The sequence below is a fragment of the Anguilla anguilla genome, chromosome 8 (genome assembly GCF_013347855.1).
Source record: "Anguilla anguilla isolate fAngAng1 chromosome 8, fAngAng1.pri, whole genome shotgun sequence".
NCBI lineage: Eukaryota > Metazoa > Chordata > Actinopteri > Anguilliformes > Anguillidae > Anguilla > Anguilla anguilla.
Genome location: NC_049208.1, coordinates 34,952,995 through 34,971,114, shown reverse-complemented (window position 1 = coordinate 34,971,114; position 18,120 = coordinate 34,952,995). Strand labels below are relative to the sequence as shown.

The 18,120-nt window shown below is 43.7% G+C and overlaps 1 protein-coding gene across 1 annotated transcript in view; it reads right to left on the bottom strand.

The window, feature by feature from the left end:
• Positions 1-7,662: 7,662 nt before the first annotated feature.
• The window catches only part of LOC118234204 (phosphatase and actin regulator 4B-like), a 29,117-nt gene continuing 18,659 nt past the window's right edge, over positions 7,663-18,120 (bottom strand). The window contains exons 9-15 of the mRNA XM_035430614.1: positions 16,320-16,573; positions 15,641-15,836; positions 12,281-12,336; positions 10,810-10,871; positions 9,781-9,918; positions 9,275-9,351; positions 7,663-8,942 (exon numbers count right to left, since the gene is read on the bottom strand). Coding sequence (XP_035286505.1) covers positions 8,927-8,942; positions 9,275-9,351; positions 9,781-9,918; positions 10,810-10,871; positions 12,281-12,336; positions 15,641-15,836; positions 16,320-16,573 — 799 coding nt within the window. The 3' untranslated portion in view covers positions 7,663-8,926. The remainder of the gene's footprint in view (positions 8,943-9,274; positions 9,352-9,780; positions 9,919-10,809; positions 10,872-12,280; positions 12,337-15,640; positions 15,837-16,319; positions 16,574-18,120) is intronic.

The following is an 18,120-nucleotide window of genomic DNA, read 5'->3' as shown; positions in this document are numbered from 1 at the left end:
CTTTGGCAATAGAACAGCACCTCCCGCTTGTAATCCGCAGGTCTGTCCCATTCACTCTTCGGTCGCCGCGTCAAAGCCACTGACAGTTGACACACCCCTCTGTCACTATATCCAATTGAGAGTCAATGTCTACTGAGAGTCCCCATTGAATCTACGCTCCAGTGATCCCACTAACCAACAAGAGCAAATCCCAATGCACCTAATTGGCAGTCAGTGCACCACACCAAGGATCAACACACACTCCACTGTCACTATACCACACTGGGGTCAAAACAGCACTGCCGTCAAATCCCAGCAAGATTACAAACCTTCAACTGAGGGATCTCCGTCAGTGCCAAATTCTTCAAAATCTACTGTCTATTTTTTATAAATATGAATCAACATTTAATCAGTATCAGAAACATCAGCTTATTATTATTATTATTATTATTATTATTATTATTATTATTATGTTTTCCAGTTCCAAAAATAATTCAGTCTCTGAGGAAACACACACCCAGCAGGCGAGTCCCATCCTGTTTAGACGCTAGCTCTCCAAGGGGTTTGGTGTTTGGGTTCGAGTGGATGCGCAGGAAGAGCAAATTCCTGGTAGAGACTGTTTGACTGTCTGTCTCCAGTGCTTCTGCATTTCATCATGGAACTGCTGATGCACAGATGTCTGTTCGTCTGCCTCTGCCAGGCACACACACACACACACACACACACATAGACGCACACACACACACACACACACACACACACACAGCCTCACGCAGACACGTGCATATTTTACAGACACACACTGTCTTCCACAAACACATGCACAATTTCACAGAACTGCAGGCACATATAAGTCATTGTAATGGACTAATATGGACAGGCAGGCAGATGTATGATGAGCATATTTTGTAGCAGTGAAGGCTAAAGAAAACTGAAAGCACTAGTCCCAGAAGTGCCAAAAGTTAAAAAAAAAAAAAAAAAACTTTAAAGGATCAGGTTGTGTTTGAGGAGGATTAAGATGACAAACTCACACAACTGGGGATTGACTGGTATAGCTATGAGTTTTGCTGAGGTCTTCTTATGGGGCCCCACGGGGTGCATGGAGCTCTTACCCAGGGTTCCACATTCCTGCAGGATTTTTAATCCATCACCCAGACAGCGCTCAAACTGACGCCAGGCATTCTGACCAACGGCAGGGCAGAAACATGACCAAGCAGGACTGAGTTTTCAGGGGAACTTGGTCCAAACACGTGTGTTTCCCTGGTGTCTGGTTTGAGGCTGCATTTCACAACGGTATCGTTCACACAGTCCGTATTTTTGGAGCTTCAACTGTTTTTTTTTGGAATTCGAAAGCAAACATCCCCTCGGAACTAAACACAAAAATGACGTGTGGCTAGTGTGTTTTTTTTTTTTTATGCTGCTTTGGCAGTGTAGGTTTGATTAGGGGACATGGTTAGTGAGAGCCACCCCACCTCACCTTTTCCAATAGGAAGGCTTTGTTTCTGGTCTGATGTGTCATCTGAATTAAACCTTTGAGCTGTTCCTGTCAGGAGCTGGGACGGGGGGCAAACACAGCGTGTGGAGAACGAACACAGCCAGCACGCTGAAAACCACAGGACTTCTTTGGGACCGCGGCACAGGGATGATTCAGCGTCCGCCTGCGACCGTATGCAATTAACCGCTTTAGGTAGGTAGCAATAAAACTGTATGTATTCCTGTTCCGAATTCCTCTTTCAGCCGGGAGAAACTGATTTGCTCGGCTCTGCATTGTGTTCGCCTTCCTGTCTCCCCCTCTGGCTGTGGCTTGTGGTTCGGACCGTGCAGAAGGTATGCCTGAGTGGAATGGGACATTGTGGGAGGATGCGGGGGAGGGGGGGGGGGGGCAGGGATTAAGACGGGACCTGGAGCATCATGATCAGAGGGCATCATGTGGCAATGAAGAGAGGAGCTCATGCCAGTGGAGGATCTGAGCGCCAGAAATTCTGCCGGAGAAGCCCTTAATTTCAGGGTTTTGATGAGGAGAAAAGTAAGAAAAAGGACCCATGGAATCTGTAAGTAGAGAAGTGTATAATCACAAAAGAAAAAAAAAACATGCTGAAAGCTTTAGGCATCCCAAGAAAATACAGAAATAGATGGAGTACTTGAAAGGCACAGGGCACTGTCAGAGATATCATGTAAACGAAAGCATAACTGTAAGAAAATGTACAGAAAACATAAATTCTGCTGAATTTTTAAATAAATACTGTATTGTTTGTGTTTACTTCTCTTTTTACAGACCAACCAGGAAGTTCAATATTTTCCATGAGCTAATCCTGACCTGGGGGACCATCATGGCTGACAGGCACATAAAACTACAACTGCTTCCACAAGCAGTGGAGATGAGGTGGAACCTCGTAATAAGTGCACAACCAAAGGTCATTGCCAAGGAGACGAATAAGAGTGACAGGATAGGAGGGACCCTATGAAAAAGAGGAAAGTTAGGCAAAGCCTGGCAGTTACACTGGGAGGAGACAAAAAAAACTGCATAAATTGAATGACAAACGGCATTAATCAGCCCCCAGTGGAGACAGACTAACCGCTGGACAGAAACTGGCCTTTGGCTCTATTTCAGGATCACATAGTTGATTTGTTTTTTTCATGAATAAAAAAATGTTATAAGTACTCTTGGTGCGTGGAGGATCTTTCTACTCAATGGAGGCACATAGCAGACTGATGAGCTTGCCAAATTTAACCAACCGTGGAGTTTTGGCTCTGGAATGCACATGTTTTGTTCAGTCCGTGGCTGATGGAAGACGGTTGGTCCACCCACTCTCGGGTTCACAGAGCTTCGCTCTCCCATCACTGCAGGATAACTGTCAGCAGATGCAAAATCCAGACACATTTAAAAAAGCAACTGTGAGTGCTAGGGATGTCATCCAAGTGAACAGTCAGCATAGTCCCAGGGCTATGAAGGGTCTCTCCCTCGACAATGGAGTTGGGATACTTTTTAGAACAAGGACAAGAATCACAAACAGATAAGGAAGTTCACATCTGGTCTGCAGTTCTAGTTAATTTTTTAAAATCCCCAGTTCTAAATGTGGTCCTGGATGACAACATGGAGGGCTGAGCCACATGATCATTTGTAAGCGCAGCTGTTTCTGACACAAAGAATCTCACAGATCCAACTCATCTCATTAAAACTGGCTATACTCAGAAAGCAAAAGTGATTTGGTGGTCAAATGGGACCTGAGTCTTTCGGACTACGGGTGGGGGCGTATTTATTGAAAATCATGCTCTGTGTGTGTAGTCTGCCCAGGTGATTGGTGACTTGTGCGTAGTAAAACATGTGAACGTGTGTTTGTGTACTAAGACGTACGTTGCGTGACAATATACGTATGTTTATGTTCATAGGGAAAGGTGGGCATGAAAGCGTGTGCGTGTTTGCGCTGGGCAGGTGTGAATGTGTGAATGTGTATTTGCCGGGAGAGATGTGTGAATGTGAGCGTTCATGAGCACTGAGGTTAAGGAGCTGTGTTGAGACAGGTGTGCGTATGCCTGAGGTTTGACAGGTTTTTTTTTTCACCCTGATGAAAGCAGTAGCTAGTGGAGAGAGAGAGAGAGAGAGATGATTAAAGCGTCTTGCCCAAAACCACTGCCAGTCAGGCTTTCTCATGAAGGGGGCTCCTTTGTCCCGGCTGGATTTGGGAGCCGGGCTTCACAGAACGCCGACATTGTGATTACGGCGTCCCGGCCCCGCTGTAAGTGGGCCACTTCAAATGGGATGATTGGCTGTAATGGAGGCGCAGGGCGGTGTGGGCAGGACAGATATCAAATGGCTCGGAACTGCCGCACATCCTTTCACAAACAGTCTATTCAGTAAATAACTTTATTTTCTCTCGGAGCCAATTATAGACACTGAAACCCAGCAATCGCAATAACCAATCATTCCAATAGCCCGCTAATAACAGAACGCATCCATCTGGCTTTGAGCTGTGAAACCAAATACCAATAACATGTGCCGCAAAGGGAGAGCCTGCGGAACGGAGCAGAGGGGGAGGAGGAGAAAGAGCAAGTCCTCAAAACAGATGACCGTGTCCTGAATGAGAGCACACACAATTGTGTGCAACAACTACAGCTATCCAACTGTTATTGCAGTCCATTTCATCACATTGGCCACCAGAAGGAAAGGAAAAGAATCTGGCTGGCCTGGTTCGATTTGCTCTTTGGTAAATGTGGACAACTTTTCGGGTAAAGCTCCAATCTCTGGCCAACATTTGCTGCTGACCGATACATATTCAGTCCATCCATCCATCTATGTCTTTCACCCAATGCACACTGGGATAGGGATGCTGGAGCCATAGACAGTCATATTAGATATATGACTGAATTGTTTTATAATGCTAATCTCTGACATAGAGCCAGTATTACATTGCCACAGTTGGTAAATGCATTGTGGGAACATACATTGGCTCAAGATAGATTTGATTACAGCACAAGCAGTTATGTACATTCATGTTAGACGGGGACACTTTTTTCCGTGGTCTTTAAGATGTAAATCTGCTATCATCATAAGATAGATCAGGTTTTAGAAAATAAATACAACTACAGGCTGTACATTCCTGCTTATTTCCCAAGGTTTTATTCGTAAGGAAAACAGAGACATTTATAATAAGTAAAGAGTGAACGAATCCTGGATTTGTAATTTTCTGTGTCTCGCAGTCTCAAACAGGCTCTCTCCCAGCCGGGGCTCCAGGCTGCACTACAGACCACCAGCGTTCCCTGCTGGTAGCTTCTGACAGTGTCAGTTCAGTCATTTGTGTTGTATATTTTCACGCCATCATCACCATTACAAGCAATGATGACATTAAAAATATGTAAAGCTGTTGAAAACAGAGTATCTCATTTTTAAAGAGCTGTTATTGGCCACTCCAGTTGATTGTCACCTCATTTCAAGGAAATCAATGTAAGCCCCCACCATTTCAAATAATTAAAAAAAAATATTTTTAATTAAGGTGTAAATAAAAATCCACAAAAATTCATTAAATACCACCCGTTCATTTAGTGAGGAACTGAAGCTTACATAATATGACCAAAGCTAAAACATTTTACGGAGAAGAATGAAGAACACACCATTGCAGGTGCCTTTCCGCAAAGTCCTTGGTAACACCAGATAACAAATACATGATGTAAATAATGTTTTGACATAGCTTAAATCGTCGAGATAAACTGTAAGCATTACTGCAGTCCAGTGACGGGTATTCCTTCATGAAACCCCTAGCCAGTTAACAATTATTCATAAACCACGCACCGTTGGTCTGCCTTAATATTAATTATTATATGATCGTACTTTTTGTAATTCTGTGGTATGTCTTAATTTTTCATTTACATTTGTTTGTATTTGCTGAAATCTGGGCTCCAGACCAAAGCGAGAAAGTGAAATGAAGTACACCACGGGCTCCGTGTACAGAGCATTTTTCCATGTGTATTCTCAAGTTGACGGAAACATTTGCTTTCCTTGCTTTGAAACTCCAGTCCAAGGTCATAATATGTATGCTGAATGTGCATGCCCTCCAGCGTTAGTAACATCCTTCAGCTTCAGGGACAAGCAAGGAGACTCTTTAGTGTTCAGAAATTTTTTATCCCAGCCAAACAACAAGACTGGAGCCCAGACTCCAAAAAGAGCACAGCCTTGACCATAGAGGTTAACCTCAAAATAGCGCCGTCACAATCTAGAAAGAAATAAAAGAGTCAAAGTACTTTAACTGCACTACTATCAACACACTGTGACGGTGATATGCTGCAGATACGATCGAGGCCATTCTCGACACTGCAGGCTTTCATTTGGCCGGGGGTCCACTGGGGGATGTGCCTTGGAAGGGCCTATACTGATGCGGAGCCAAACACATGCAGACAAACACCTGTTTGAAGCACTAAACCCATCCTTGTCGGTTATGTTTTAAAAACCTTTGACCTACATCAATGGAACAAACAATAATTGCCCAGCGTTTTTTCAGAATTCAAAATTGTACATCTTGACAATACTGAATGCATCACTTAAACATTCACAGACTAGGTCGGAAAAGGTATGCGAACCTCTAGACTAATGACTTGTTCAAAAGCTAATTGGAGTCAAGCGTTCCAATCAATGAGACGAGATTGGAGGTGTGCGTTGGAGGTGCCTTGCCCTATAAATAGGCACACAAAGTTTGCTTACTCACAGTCTGTTCATGTGAACAATGTCCTCATAAAAACTATTTTCAGAGGACTTTAGAAGAACTGTAGAGATGCAAAAAGCTGGAAAAGGCTAGAAAATATTTCTAAAGGCCTGGGTGTTCATCAATCTACAATAAGACAAGTGTTGTATACAAATGGAGGTATTATGTACTGTTGCTTTCCTCCCTAGGAGTGAGCATCCTGCAAGGATCACAGCAAGAGCACAACATGCTATGCTACAGGTGGCCAAAAAGAACCCTAGCTTAACAGCAGAGGACCTGTAGAAATCTCTGAAGAAACTTGCTAAAGTCTCTGTCCACTATCAGAAAAACACTAAACAAGAATGGCATTCATGGGAGGACACCACAGAGGAAACCACTGCTCACCAAAAAAAAAAATGCTGAAGATCTCAAGTTTGCACAAAACCACCTGGATGTCCCACAATGCTTCTGCCATAATGTTTTATGATGGGATGAGACAAAAGTTTAACTTTTTTGCAGAAGGAAGGCAAAAAGCACTGCTCACCAACACAAATCTCAACATGGTGGAGGGATCATCATGGTTTGGGGCTGCTTTGCTGCTTCAGGGCCTGAGCAGCTTGCAATCATTGAGGGAACAAAGAGTTTGAAATGGTATCAAGAACTTGAGCAGAACTGTTGAATGTCAGGGTAGCGGTAACCCAAAACTCATGAGTAAATTGACAACAGAATGGCTTAAATGGAATAAAATTCATGTTTTGGAATGGCCAAGCCAGAGTCCAGGCCTTAACTCAATTGAGATGTTGTGACATGACCTGAAGAGGGCTGTTCATGCAAGAAATCCGAGAAATATCAATGAACTGAAGCGGTTTTGTAAGGAGGAATGGCCTATCCTCCTAACCATTGTGCAAGTCTGATCAGCAGCTATAGGAAACATTTGTAGGAGGTTACAGCTGTTAAAGAGGTTAAGATACAGTTACTACACACAAGGGTTCACACACTTTTTGCAGCCTGAACTGTGAATGTTTAGACAATGTGTTCACTAAAGACATGAAAAGTGCAATCGATTGTGTGTTCTTAGTTTAAGCAGAATGTGCTTGTTAATTATTGTGACTTAAATAAAGATCAGACCACATTTAATGAGTAATTAATGCAAAAATTCCAGGTAATTCCAAAGGGTTCGCAAACTTTCTTACAACTGTATAACATTAAAATGTTAATTACTGAAACACAATTCAGTCTTGTTCCAGAACTGGATAGGTATAGGTGTAATTGCCTCAGTTGAATTGATGCTCTGACCAAATCAGCAACCATTTCAGATCTGAGAAATCAGGTGATGAGCTTCAAGCATGGAGCAACCAGGAACAAGCAGGTTAGATAATGGATGGATGTCCATCAGAATAACTTATCTTCAGGCTAAGATATAGAACTGCTATTGTGGATGTGAACATTTTTACTAAAACTCAATGCAGGCATTTTTATTTTACAGAAAGCAATGTCATACAAGGCAGTCTGAATTTCTGTAAGCCTTTAATTTGAATCTGCAGTGACCATTTATAGCTCAACAGACTCTGCTGTCAGTTTTTCCATACATTTTGTTTTATAAAAAATAAAATGTACAACAAAATAAAATAAAAAAGCAATGTGCATACTTGTATAGCCCTTTCTTTAAAATTCAATTGAATCCTATGCCGTTTTCCTTTATAAAAACAAGGCTATAATACTTTTATTATTTTTAAAATCCTTTTTACAATGAGAGGTCAAGATATACAGAACAAACTGGTGTGATTATTGTTTATGAACATAGCAGAAATGTTGTTCTGGTCCAGAGCACTATACACATTTTCTACAGCAGTCAAACATTTTCCCCAGTCAATCAATTGCACTCATTTGGACTTCGGTTTACAGGTTCAACATTTTCTTTCATTAATAAATTTTCTGATAAGTATTACGTCAGGTAATAATAAAATATAGCAAAAACGGGAAAAATACAGTAAAAAGGCACTTTAAGTTCTGCTACTGGTTGTACAAGTAATAAACGGATGGCAAAAAGAGAACCAGACTGCATCTCTATCAATGCTATTATTTCACATGGGAAACGGTAAGATTGTGATGCATAAGTAATGTTTTTTTTTTTATCACTAAGCTTTTCAATCTTGGGCTTAGAAAAAAAACACTGCCAAAATGCTCACACACTTACGTGTACATGTTCTGCACATACAATACATGCGTACAATTGCAACAGGTACACATATATATTTGGACATTTTATCATGTGCTCTTGTATACAAACACGTGCACACGTGTGCGTGCACATGTGCACACACAGACAACATACAATTCTCGCAGAATTACATCTCGTCATTTAAATAATTGCCATCGTCACTTGCTATCAATTAACATTAATGCTATCAATACTTTTCCTGAATGAATAAAAGAGAGTCAGAGTAAAATAAATGCATATAAAAGCCACCAGGACTTTTCCCTTTGAGAGAGCGATGTGACAGCGCCCCCTGCTGGCCTGGAAGCGTAGCACGGTTTTGGAGCCTCCCCCTTCTGCTCTCCACTGCATTGGCACTACATTCCCCAAGATTCCCGCAACGCAAACGCGTTGCGTCATAAGCGTCCCGCTGCTCCTCTGTGACATCATCAGGAGAAGGAGTGGCACTTCCTTACGTGCACAGGGTTCATTGCCATGCCACCCACGAAGGAGAACCAAGACCAGATGACTCGCGCAGACTGTTGCTTCGTTGTCTCCCCAGGTGCTAAGTGCTTGGCTATGGCCGATGGAATCTGCATGGGAGGAGGAAGAGGGCAAACAGGAGACTGAACACTTGCAGAGATTCTCAATCAACGCTCACTCACCTATTTGATCAATATATCGTTATGAAGGACAGAAACACGCTCTACATGGATAAAGGAAAGTACTGCTTCTGCTTCAATACACAGCAACACATGCCCATCTTCCATATGTCAAATTTAATGCATATATGATGGATTCTACTCTACAATTGATGCCCATAAAGTAAATGTGCCACATTGTTCAACGGTAACAGCGTGACAATGTTTGGGGAACGTGGCCTGGGCCGAACGTTAATCTTTATCGCTTTCCACTCTCTGCTCACCTGGTGTAGATCCGGCTCTGCTCGTGCACCTCCATCTCAGTGCTCTTGAAGTCATTGAGTTCTTTCCGGATTGCCGCCTGGAGGACGGACAGCGTGAGGGGTGAGGCTCTGTGTGCCAGTGCATGCAGTACAGAGCTTCCTGATGTCTATGTGTCTTAGCATGTCACGCAGAACGGAACACATGCTGTACACTTACGTCAGTCATAACACGCACTTCTTAAGGCAAAATTCATACCACAGCAGCATGTATTTTCTTGGACATAAATGAAGTTGAATGAAGGTACTGTACGTTTTTTTAATATGCAATTTTAGGATATAAATATACGTTATGTGTATATAGCAATATTAATATTACTGGATATAAATATTAAAGAGGTGTACTTGGAAAATGAAAATTTCAGACTGTTTGTACTATGTCAATAAAGTTGTAGGTGCTGACTGTTTAGCTGAGTGAGATGATGTTTGGACGACCCTGTGATTTTTGACAGAGGGAACGGCCTGCTCACCTTGTCAGCAGGGGTGAGTTTCGTCCAGGGCTTTTCGCCACGGCGGTCGTAGTCCTGGGCGTCGGTGCACTCCACGTACTCATGGAAACGCAGGATCTTCCGAGCCTGCAGCTCTGCCACCGTGGGCCTCTGACTGAGCTGGAGAGAGAACGAGGCAGGGTCAGACACACACACACACGGTCACTTATACACAACACAAACGCATGCGCACACACACGCACACACACACGGTCACTTATACATAACACAAACGCATGCACACACACACGCACACGTATATACACACACACACACACACACGGTCACGTATACATAACACAAATGCATGCGCACACATGTATATACACACACACACACACACGGTCACGTATACATAACACAAACGCATGCGCACACATACGCACACACACACACACTCGCACACACACACACGGTCAATAACGCACAACACAAACACATGCGCACACACACGGTCACTTATACATAACACAAACGCATGCGCACACACACGCACACACACATGTATATACACACACACACACACACGGTCAATAACGCATAACACAAACGCATGCGCACACACACGCACACATATATACACACACACGGTCAATAACGCATAACACAAACGCATGCGCACACACACGCACACATATACACACACACGGTCAATAACGCTTAACACAAATGCATGCACACACACGCACACACACACACACACACACACACACGGTCACTTATACATAACAGAAACGCATGCGCACACACATACATACACGCAGTCAATAACGCATAACACACATGCATGCGCACACACGCGCACACACACACATACACATAACAGACACAACCAAATTTATCAAGTAATAATTGTATCCCATTTCCTCTTCTACATTCTTTATCTTTTAGAATGTGAGTTTTTCAAGCCCAGCAGGAAGTGTGCTGCTTTCCATGAGTGTATTATATGGGGGTGTAATTGTGTATGGAACATCTTGGACAGGTAAAAAGCAGCCATATTTAGCATCTTACCTTCCTGGTGAGCCTCCTTTTGATCTCGCTCCGCTCCGCCCGCCTGTCCGCCTCATTCTTGGCTGGAAATGAGAACAACCAATCAGCACAGAGGACACTGGGAAAACAGCCAGTCAGCAAAGTGAAAACAGTAGCCAATCAGCAAAGTGGAAACAGTAGCCAATCAGCAAAGACTGAAATGGGGCTTTGCAGAAAAGGAACAGAGAAGGCAAAAAGTTACATTACATTACAGGCATTTTATTTTTCAGAACGTGATTTTTTTTCCAAAGCCCAGCAGGCAGTGTACTGCGTGCCATGAGTGTTTTAGATGGGGGTGAAATAAAGCTCTTAAAGCTCTCTGCACTTTAGGGCCCTTTCCAGATATTCAGTCATGATATTTTTGTTGGAATTGGAAGCTGACTGCCTATACATGCTCTAGATATAACTTCAATAGTTTGACTCTATTGATTTTAAAATACTAATAATAATAATGCACACACATGTTTTGCACCTGTTTCTGTACTCGAATAGATTTGTCTGTTTTCCTTGATTTTTAAAGTGAATGCACTAATGCACAGGAATGTGAGGGGCTGATAAAAGCCTAAAGGTAAATGCATCTGCTGTGAGGGGAAAAGCAGTGCAGCAGAGGGGTGAGGGACCTGGGCTCGCGCAACCTGGTCGCACCAAGTTCCGAAGCGGACCACTTCAAAATTAAACGGCACAATAAACACTTGTATGTGTTACCGGATTTGTTCAAATTAAATTTATTCAAAATCTAAATTTAAGACGGGGAGACTGAAACATATTTTCAAACATTTAATTATAAGAGTGCCATAGACTTTTCCAACAAAACATTTATGGAATAGCATGAAACATCCACAAGAGGGCGATATAGCGTCATGCTGCTACTTAAAACGAAAAGCTCAACAAATGTTAGAATTAGGAGTAAAAAGACAGCAATAAATTGCAATAAAAACTAAAGCCAACTATCAACAGACAAACAAAGGTGGTGTATGAATGCAAGCAAAACTACGGCTCCACTCTAACCTCTGGGAGAACATTAGCAAACGGCTCTCCATGTCCTTCCTTACGAAAACTTACACCTACACCAAAGACAAAACGCATCTGTGCTAGTTTTGGCACCCTTCAAAGGCATCTAAACCCTCCATTTTGGTCTGCACTGTGTGCTCCTGCGTACGGTATTTTGAACTCTTCTGGCTTGCAAGCAGAAGTGAGAAGTTCTTCTAGCGCTACTGTTCTATGCAAAGCAAAGCACTGGTTTGCCTAAGTAATATATACAAGCTCACAAATTAATATGCAAATATACTTCAACATGCCAGGATTATCCTGTTTAGACTAATCACAGGTGAGCGTCTCCGGTTGGAGAATCCCAGTGTGACTGGATTTAGGTGATGGGTGAGCGGGAGGGGAAAGGAAGCGAGGGAGTGTGAGAGAGAGAAGGAGGGAGAGGTGGAGGGAGGAGGGAACTCACGCTGGAGAATGTTCCTCTGCTCCAGCTCCACCACTGTGGGTCTCTGGCTCAGCCTCCTGCAGGTGACACAGAAAGAACAGCGGGTCAATACGCATGGAGAAAAACACTCACACACCAGCTGCACAGTGAGAACAAACTCCATATACTCAACACACACATACACAGAGCACACCGGCAGCACACGTGGCAGATGCAGGGAACACGTCTTGCTAGGATGCGGCTACGTTAGCGGTCGGTGGTTATGAGAGCCGGACTGACCATCATCGGCAGCAGAGAGTCTCCCAGGGAAACGAACCATGGCCACAAGCTTTCGGCTCTAAAGTCACTAAGACCATCCCTGCGCTCACGGTCACAGTCCCAAAAACAGCTCAGCACAGCAGTGTCGAGTCAGGAGGTAAAGTTACAGGAGGCGAAGGCAGGCATAGACACACAACAGAGTTCCAAAAGTGAAGGGTTCTGGTGATTCGCTAACGATTTGGGGTTAATTTCCTTAGCATGGTTTTGATGCGCTTGTACTGTCCCAAGGTAAGATCAATGTCAGTCATTACTTAATGGTACAGAGAGATCATCTTCCCCCCATGTTAAAGCGTTCTTTCCCTGCAGAGAGGGGCATCCTGAGACACCGCATCACCAGAGCGAGGCTGATCGCTTCAGGGGTTTGATGAGCGGTGCACTGAGGCCATCCGTACGCCAGGGCCAGCTCCTTCACTGGTCCCAATTACAATCCAGCAGTCACAAGGCATTCTGGGAGGACGCCTAAGACGGTGTGTTCCACTTTCATCAGCTGAGTGCGAGCTGACTGTCACGCTCACGGAAGAGTGGCGTTATGTTTCTTCTGCGTAAGTACGGTCATCTGTAGGCTGCCCACAGCATGCAGGCCACTGACCGCACGCAGCGGCTCAACATGCTATTAAATGACTTCACGTTTTTCTGTTCACTGCCCGAGATTTCTCCTGTAGTGTGCAATGTGAAGACACAGACCTCTCTCACAGTGTGTAATGTACAGACCGCAATGTACAGGGTCTGATTCCACCTGCATTGTATAATGTACAGATTGCTCTTATAGCAGGCTATATAATGTACAGAGACTGATTCCACCTGCATTGTGTAATGTACAGATTGCTCTTATAGTAGCCTAGATAACGTACAGGGTCTGATTTCACCTGCATTGTGTAATGTACAGATTGCTCTTATAGTAGCCTAGATAATGTACAGAGACTGATTTCACGTGCTTTGTGTAATGTACAGATTGCTCTTATAGTAGCCTATATAATGTACAGAGACTGATTTAACCTGCATTGTGTAATGTACAGATTGCTCTTATAGTAGGCTATATAATGTACAGAGACTGATTTCACCTGCATTGTGTAATGTACAGATTGCTCTTATAGTAGCCTAGATAATTTACAGAGACTGATTTCTCCTGTAGTGTGTAATGTACAGATTGCTCTTATAGTAGCCTAGATAACGTACAGGGTCTGATTTCACCTGCTTTGTGTAATGTACAGATTGCTCTTATAGTAGGCTATATTATGTACAGAGACTGATTTCACCTGCATTGTGTAATGTACAGATTGCTCTTATAGTAGCCTAGATAATGTACAGAGACTGATTTCTCCTGTAGTGTGTAATGTACAGATTGCTCTTATAGTAGCCTAGATAATGTACAGAGACTGATTTCACCTGCATTGTGTAATGTACAGATTGCTCTTATAGTAGCCTAGATAATGTACAGAGACTGATTTCACCTGCATTGTGTAATGTACAGATTGCTCTTATAGTAGCCTAGATAATGTACAGAGACTGATTTCACCTGCATTGTGTAATGTACAGATTGCTCTTATAGTAGGCTATATAATGTACAGAGACTGATTTCACCTGCATTGTGTAATGTACAGATTGCTCTTATAGTAGCCTAGATAATGTTCAGAGACTGATTCCACCTGCAGTGTGTAATGTACAGATTGCTCTTATAGTAGCCTAGATAATGTACAGAGACTGATTTCACCTGCATTGTGTAATGTACAGATTGCTCTTATAGTAGGCTAGATAATGTACAGAGACTGATTTCACCTGCTTTGTGTAATGTACAGATTGCTCTTATAGTAGGCTATATAATGTACAGAGACTGATTTCACCTGCATTGTGTAATGTACAGATTGCTCTTATAGTAGCCTAGATAATGTACAGAGACTGATTTCACCTGCTTTGTGTAATGTACAGATTGCTCTTATAGTAGGCTATATTATGTACAGAGACTGATTTCACCTGCACTGTGTAATGTACAGATTGCTCTTATAGTAGGCTATGTAATGTGCAGACACAGATTTCTCTTACAGCGTGTAATGCACAGAATCAGATTTCACCTGCAGTGTGTGATGCAGACGAAACCCTTGAGTGACAGCGAATAGAAGACGACGCCTCACGCAGCGCTCTCCCAGCATGCACCTCTGCCGCAGAATGCCTGCTATGTCCCAGACATGACAAAGCCTGCTCTGAGCCTCAAGGTCCCTCCCCACAAAGGGAGGAATGCAGTACTATCTCTCCATCTCTCCTCCCTCCCTCCCTCCCTCCCTCCCTCCATCCTCTTTTCCTCTCAGCACTGGCTCTTCCACGCTTCAGAAATCTGAGAGGAGGCCTACAGGTCCACGCAGCTTTAATCATTAGAGACACGCTTAGCCAGTCGTCAGGCACAGTTCCATTCCGCAATGAGTCGTGAGAGCCGACCTCGCAGAAAGGGCTGCGAACCCGAGGCTAAAGGGAGCCACCGCGGCGGAGACGGGGACAGACAGGAAGTGAGCGGCTCGGCGTATTCGTACGTGCCGCGCTGCCCTGTAGCACGCGGGCACAGGAACTCAGACGCTAGGTCACACACGCCGCACCGTGCCAACCTGAGCGTAATGCCTGCACACTGCACTGTGAGCACGTCCCTCCAGCGTGTGCACGTCATTTTATAGCACGTGTGTTACGGGACAGTGTGACAACACGAGTGCGCTCAGGATTGTGTGCATGGTTTTCTACTGTGTTGCATTGGTTTGTGTATGTGAGCGTGTGCGTGTATGTGCATGCGGGCGTATGTGGGCGCGTGCATGTGTGTGTGTATAAGTGTGCATGTGTGTGTTTGTGTATGCATGTGTGCGTATGTGTGTGTTTGTGTATGCATGTGTGTGTATGTGCGAGTGTGTGTGTTTGTGTATGCGTGTGTTTATGTGCATGTGGGTGTACATGAGCGTGTGCATGCGTGTGTATGCGCATGTGTGTGTGTGCATGCATGTGCATGCGTGTATATGCGTGTGCGTGGATGCGTGTGTGAGCGTGTGCGTGGCAAGCACGCGTGCCGTCAGGCTCCGCCCATCATACCGTGTAAGCGCCGTGCCGATCTGCGAGCGGACCGACTCCCACTGCTCCCTGCTCTGCCAGGACGTCTCCTGCAGCTCCCGCTCCTCCTGCTCCTCCCGCGCCTCCCGCGCCTCCCGCGTCTCCTCGGAGCCGGAGGACCGGCCGCCCAGCCTCAGGGCCAGGGTGTCCTTCCTCTGCACCTTGCTCGCCAGCCCCCCTGCGAACGCGCACGCGGAGACGCACACCCGCGCGTTTAGTAAGGCACAGCCTCCAGGGCTGCCGCCGCTAGCCACAGCTAGCCACAGCTAGCCACAGCACATGCAGCTCACTACAGACTAAAGGCTAAATCACATCAACTCTGTACAGTACCATTACAACCATAACTAACCGATCAAAAAAGTATCAACACACACTACACACTATAAACAACATACACCACAACCAGTTTCCCAGTCATTGACTAAATATGGAACACAGGCATAATCAACTCAGTTTTCAATATATAATAAAGGTTTCACTCTTGAAAAGGGATTTGTGATACTTGACTTCAAAAACCCACTATTTTTTGTCATTGCCATGGCAGCGCATGCTTTCTCCTGATTGGTGGGTCAGGTTTTGCCCACCATGAGGCATTCCATTCACAATTTATTATTTTTTTTTGGGGGGGGGGGGGAGGGGTGGGGGACGCCTGAACACGTACCGAGCGGGACGTCCTCGTCCTCCTCCTCCTCCCCTCCGTTGTCGTCCCTGTAAAGGACGGGCCCGTCGGCGTCTGAGTCGCTGGCCCCTTCCTCCTCGTCCTCCTCGCTGATGGAGGGGCTCGGGGCGCTGGGGATGTAGCTGACGCGCACGTCCCCCGCCAGGCCCAGCCGGCTGCGCGCCTCCAGATCCCGCCGGGCTGCCGCGCGCCGAGTACGCAGCTCTTCCTCCATGTCAAAGTCATCATCCTCCTGCCTGCGGGCAGAGAGAGGGAGGGAGAGGAAAACTATTCATTATCACTATCATTAGTACTGTTCTTATTATTCACATTTAACCAATGATTATTACTCTTATTACCTATGATTATTACTCTTATTACCCATGATTATTACTCTTATTACCCATGATTATTACTCTTATTACCCATGATTATTACTCTTATTACCTATGATTATTACTCTTATTACCTATGATTATTACTCTTATTACCCAAGTTTAACCTATGATTATTACTCTTATTACCCATGATTATTACTCTTATTACCCATGACTATTACTCTTATTACCTATGAGTATTACTCTTATTACCTATAATCATTACTCTTATTACCCATGATTATTACTCTTATTACCCATGTGTAACCAATTATTATTACTCTTTTTACCCAAGTTTAACCTATGATTATCACTCTTATTACCCATGATTATTACTCTTATTACCTATGATTATTACTCTTATTACCCATGATTATTACTCTTATTACCCATGATTATTACTCTTATTACCCATGATTATTACTCTTATTACCTATGATTATTACTCTTATTACCCATGATTATTACTCTTATTACCTATGATTATTACTCTTATTACCTATGATTATTACTCTTATTACCTATGATCATTACTCTTATTACCTATGATTATTACTCTTATTACCCATGATTATTACTCTTATTACCTATGATTATTACTCTTATTACCTATGATTATTACTCTTATTACCTATGATCATTACTCTTATTACCCATGATTATTACTCTTATTACCCATGATTATTATTCTTATTACCTATGATTATTAGTCTTATTACACATGATTATTACTCTAATTACCGAGGTAATAAGAGTTATAATCCCTTATAATTTTTTACTTTACATATCTAAAGCTTCCGTATGTGTTATGTTGTCTTATGTCTGCATTGTTAATCACTTAGGCAATACTGTTATTGTTGGCAGTTAGATTAATTGTTTATGCATAATGGACATCTGTGAAATGGACAAGTGGACAAGTGTGAAAGAAAAAAATCTTATTCGCTAACAGTAATACATCTCTGACTGTTTTGCGATTATGTAGGATCTATTATTAAGTGCTACATTGTACAATGTCTATTATGTATGTGTGTATTATGTAACATGGCCAAAGTGCAAAGGGTGTGTGTGTGTGTGAGAGAGAATGGCAAGCATGCCTGCCTACTGGGATAAGGTCGTCTAGGCTGTGGGGGGAAAATGGAAACATCCAGTTACTCAACAGGTCGTGGGGGAGTGTTTGACGGAACAGGCCGTTCTCGCCCTAAGCCGAATTTCGTCAGTCAACTGATGTTTGTCTGTTTTGTGATTGCTGGCCTGTTTTTCCCTTACACTTCCTCCCCACTTCTGCCCGGTACTGATGTCTGCCGCAGAGAGTTGACATCACACACGCGACACCAACGAGTCAAAGCTGTCTGAGTCACTGAAGCACCCGCCAAACACGCCCCGACATCACCTCCTTCAAGTGCCACTCGCGTCCCCTCCAGCAGCCA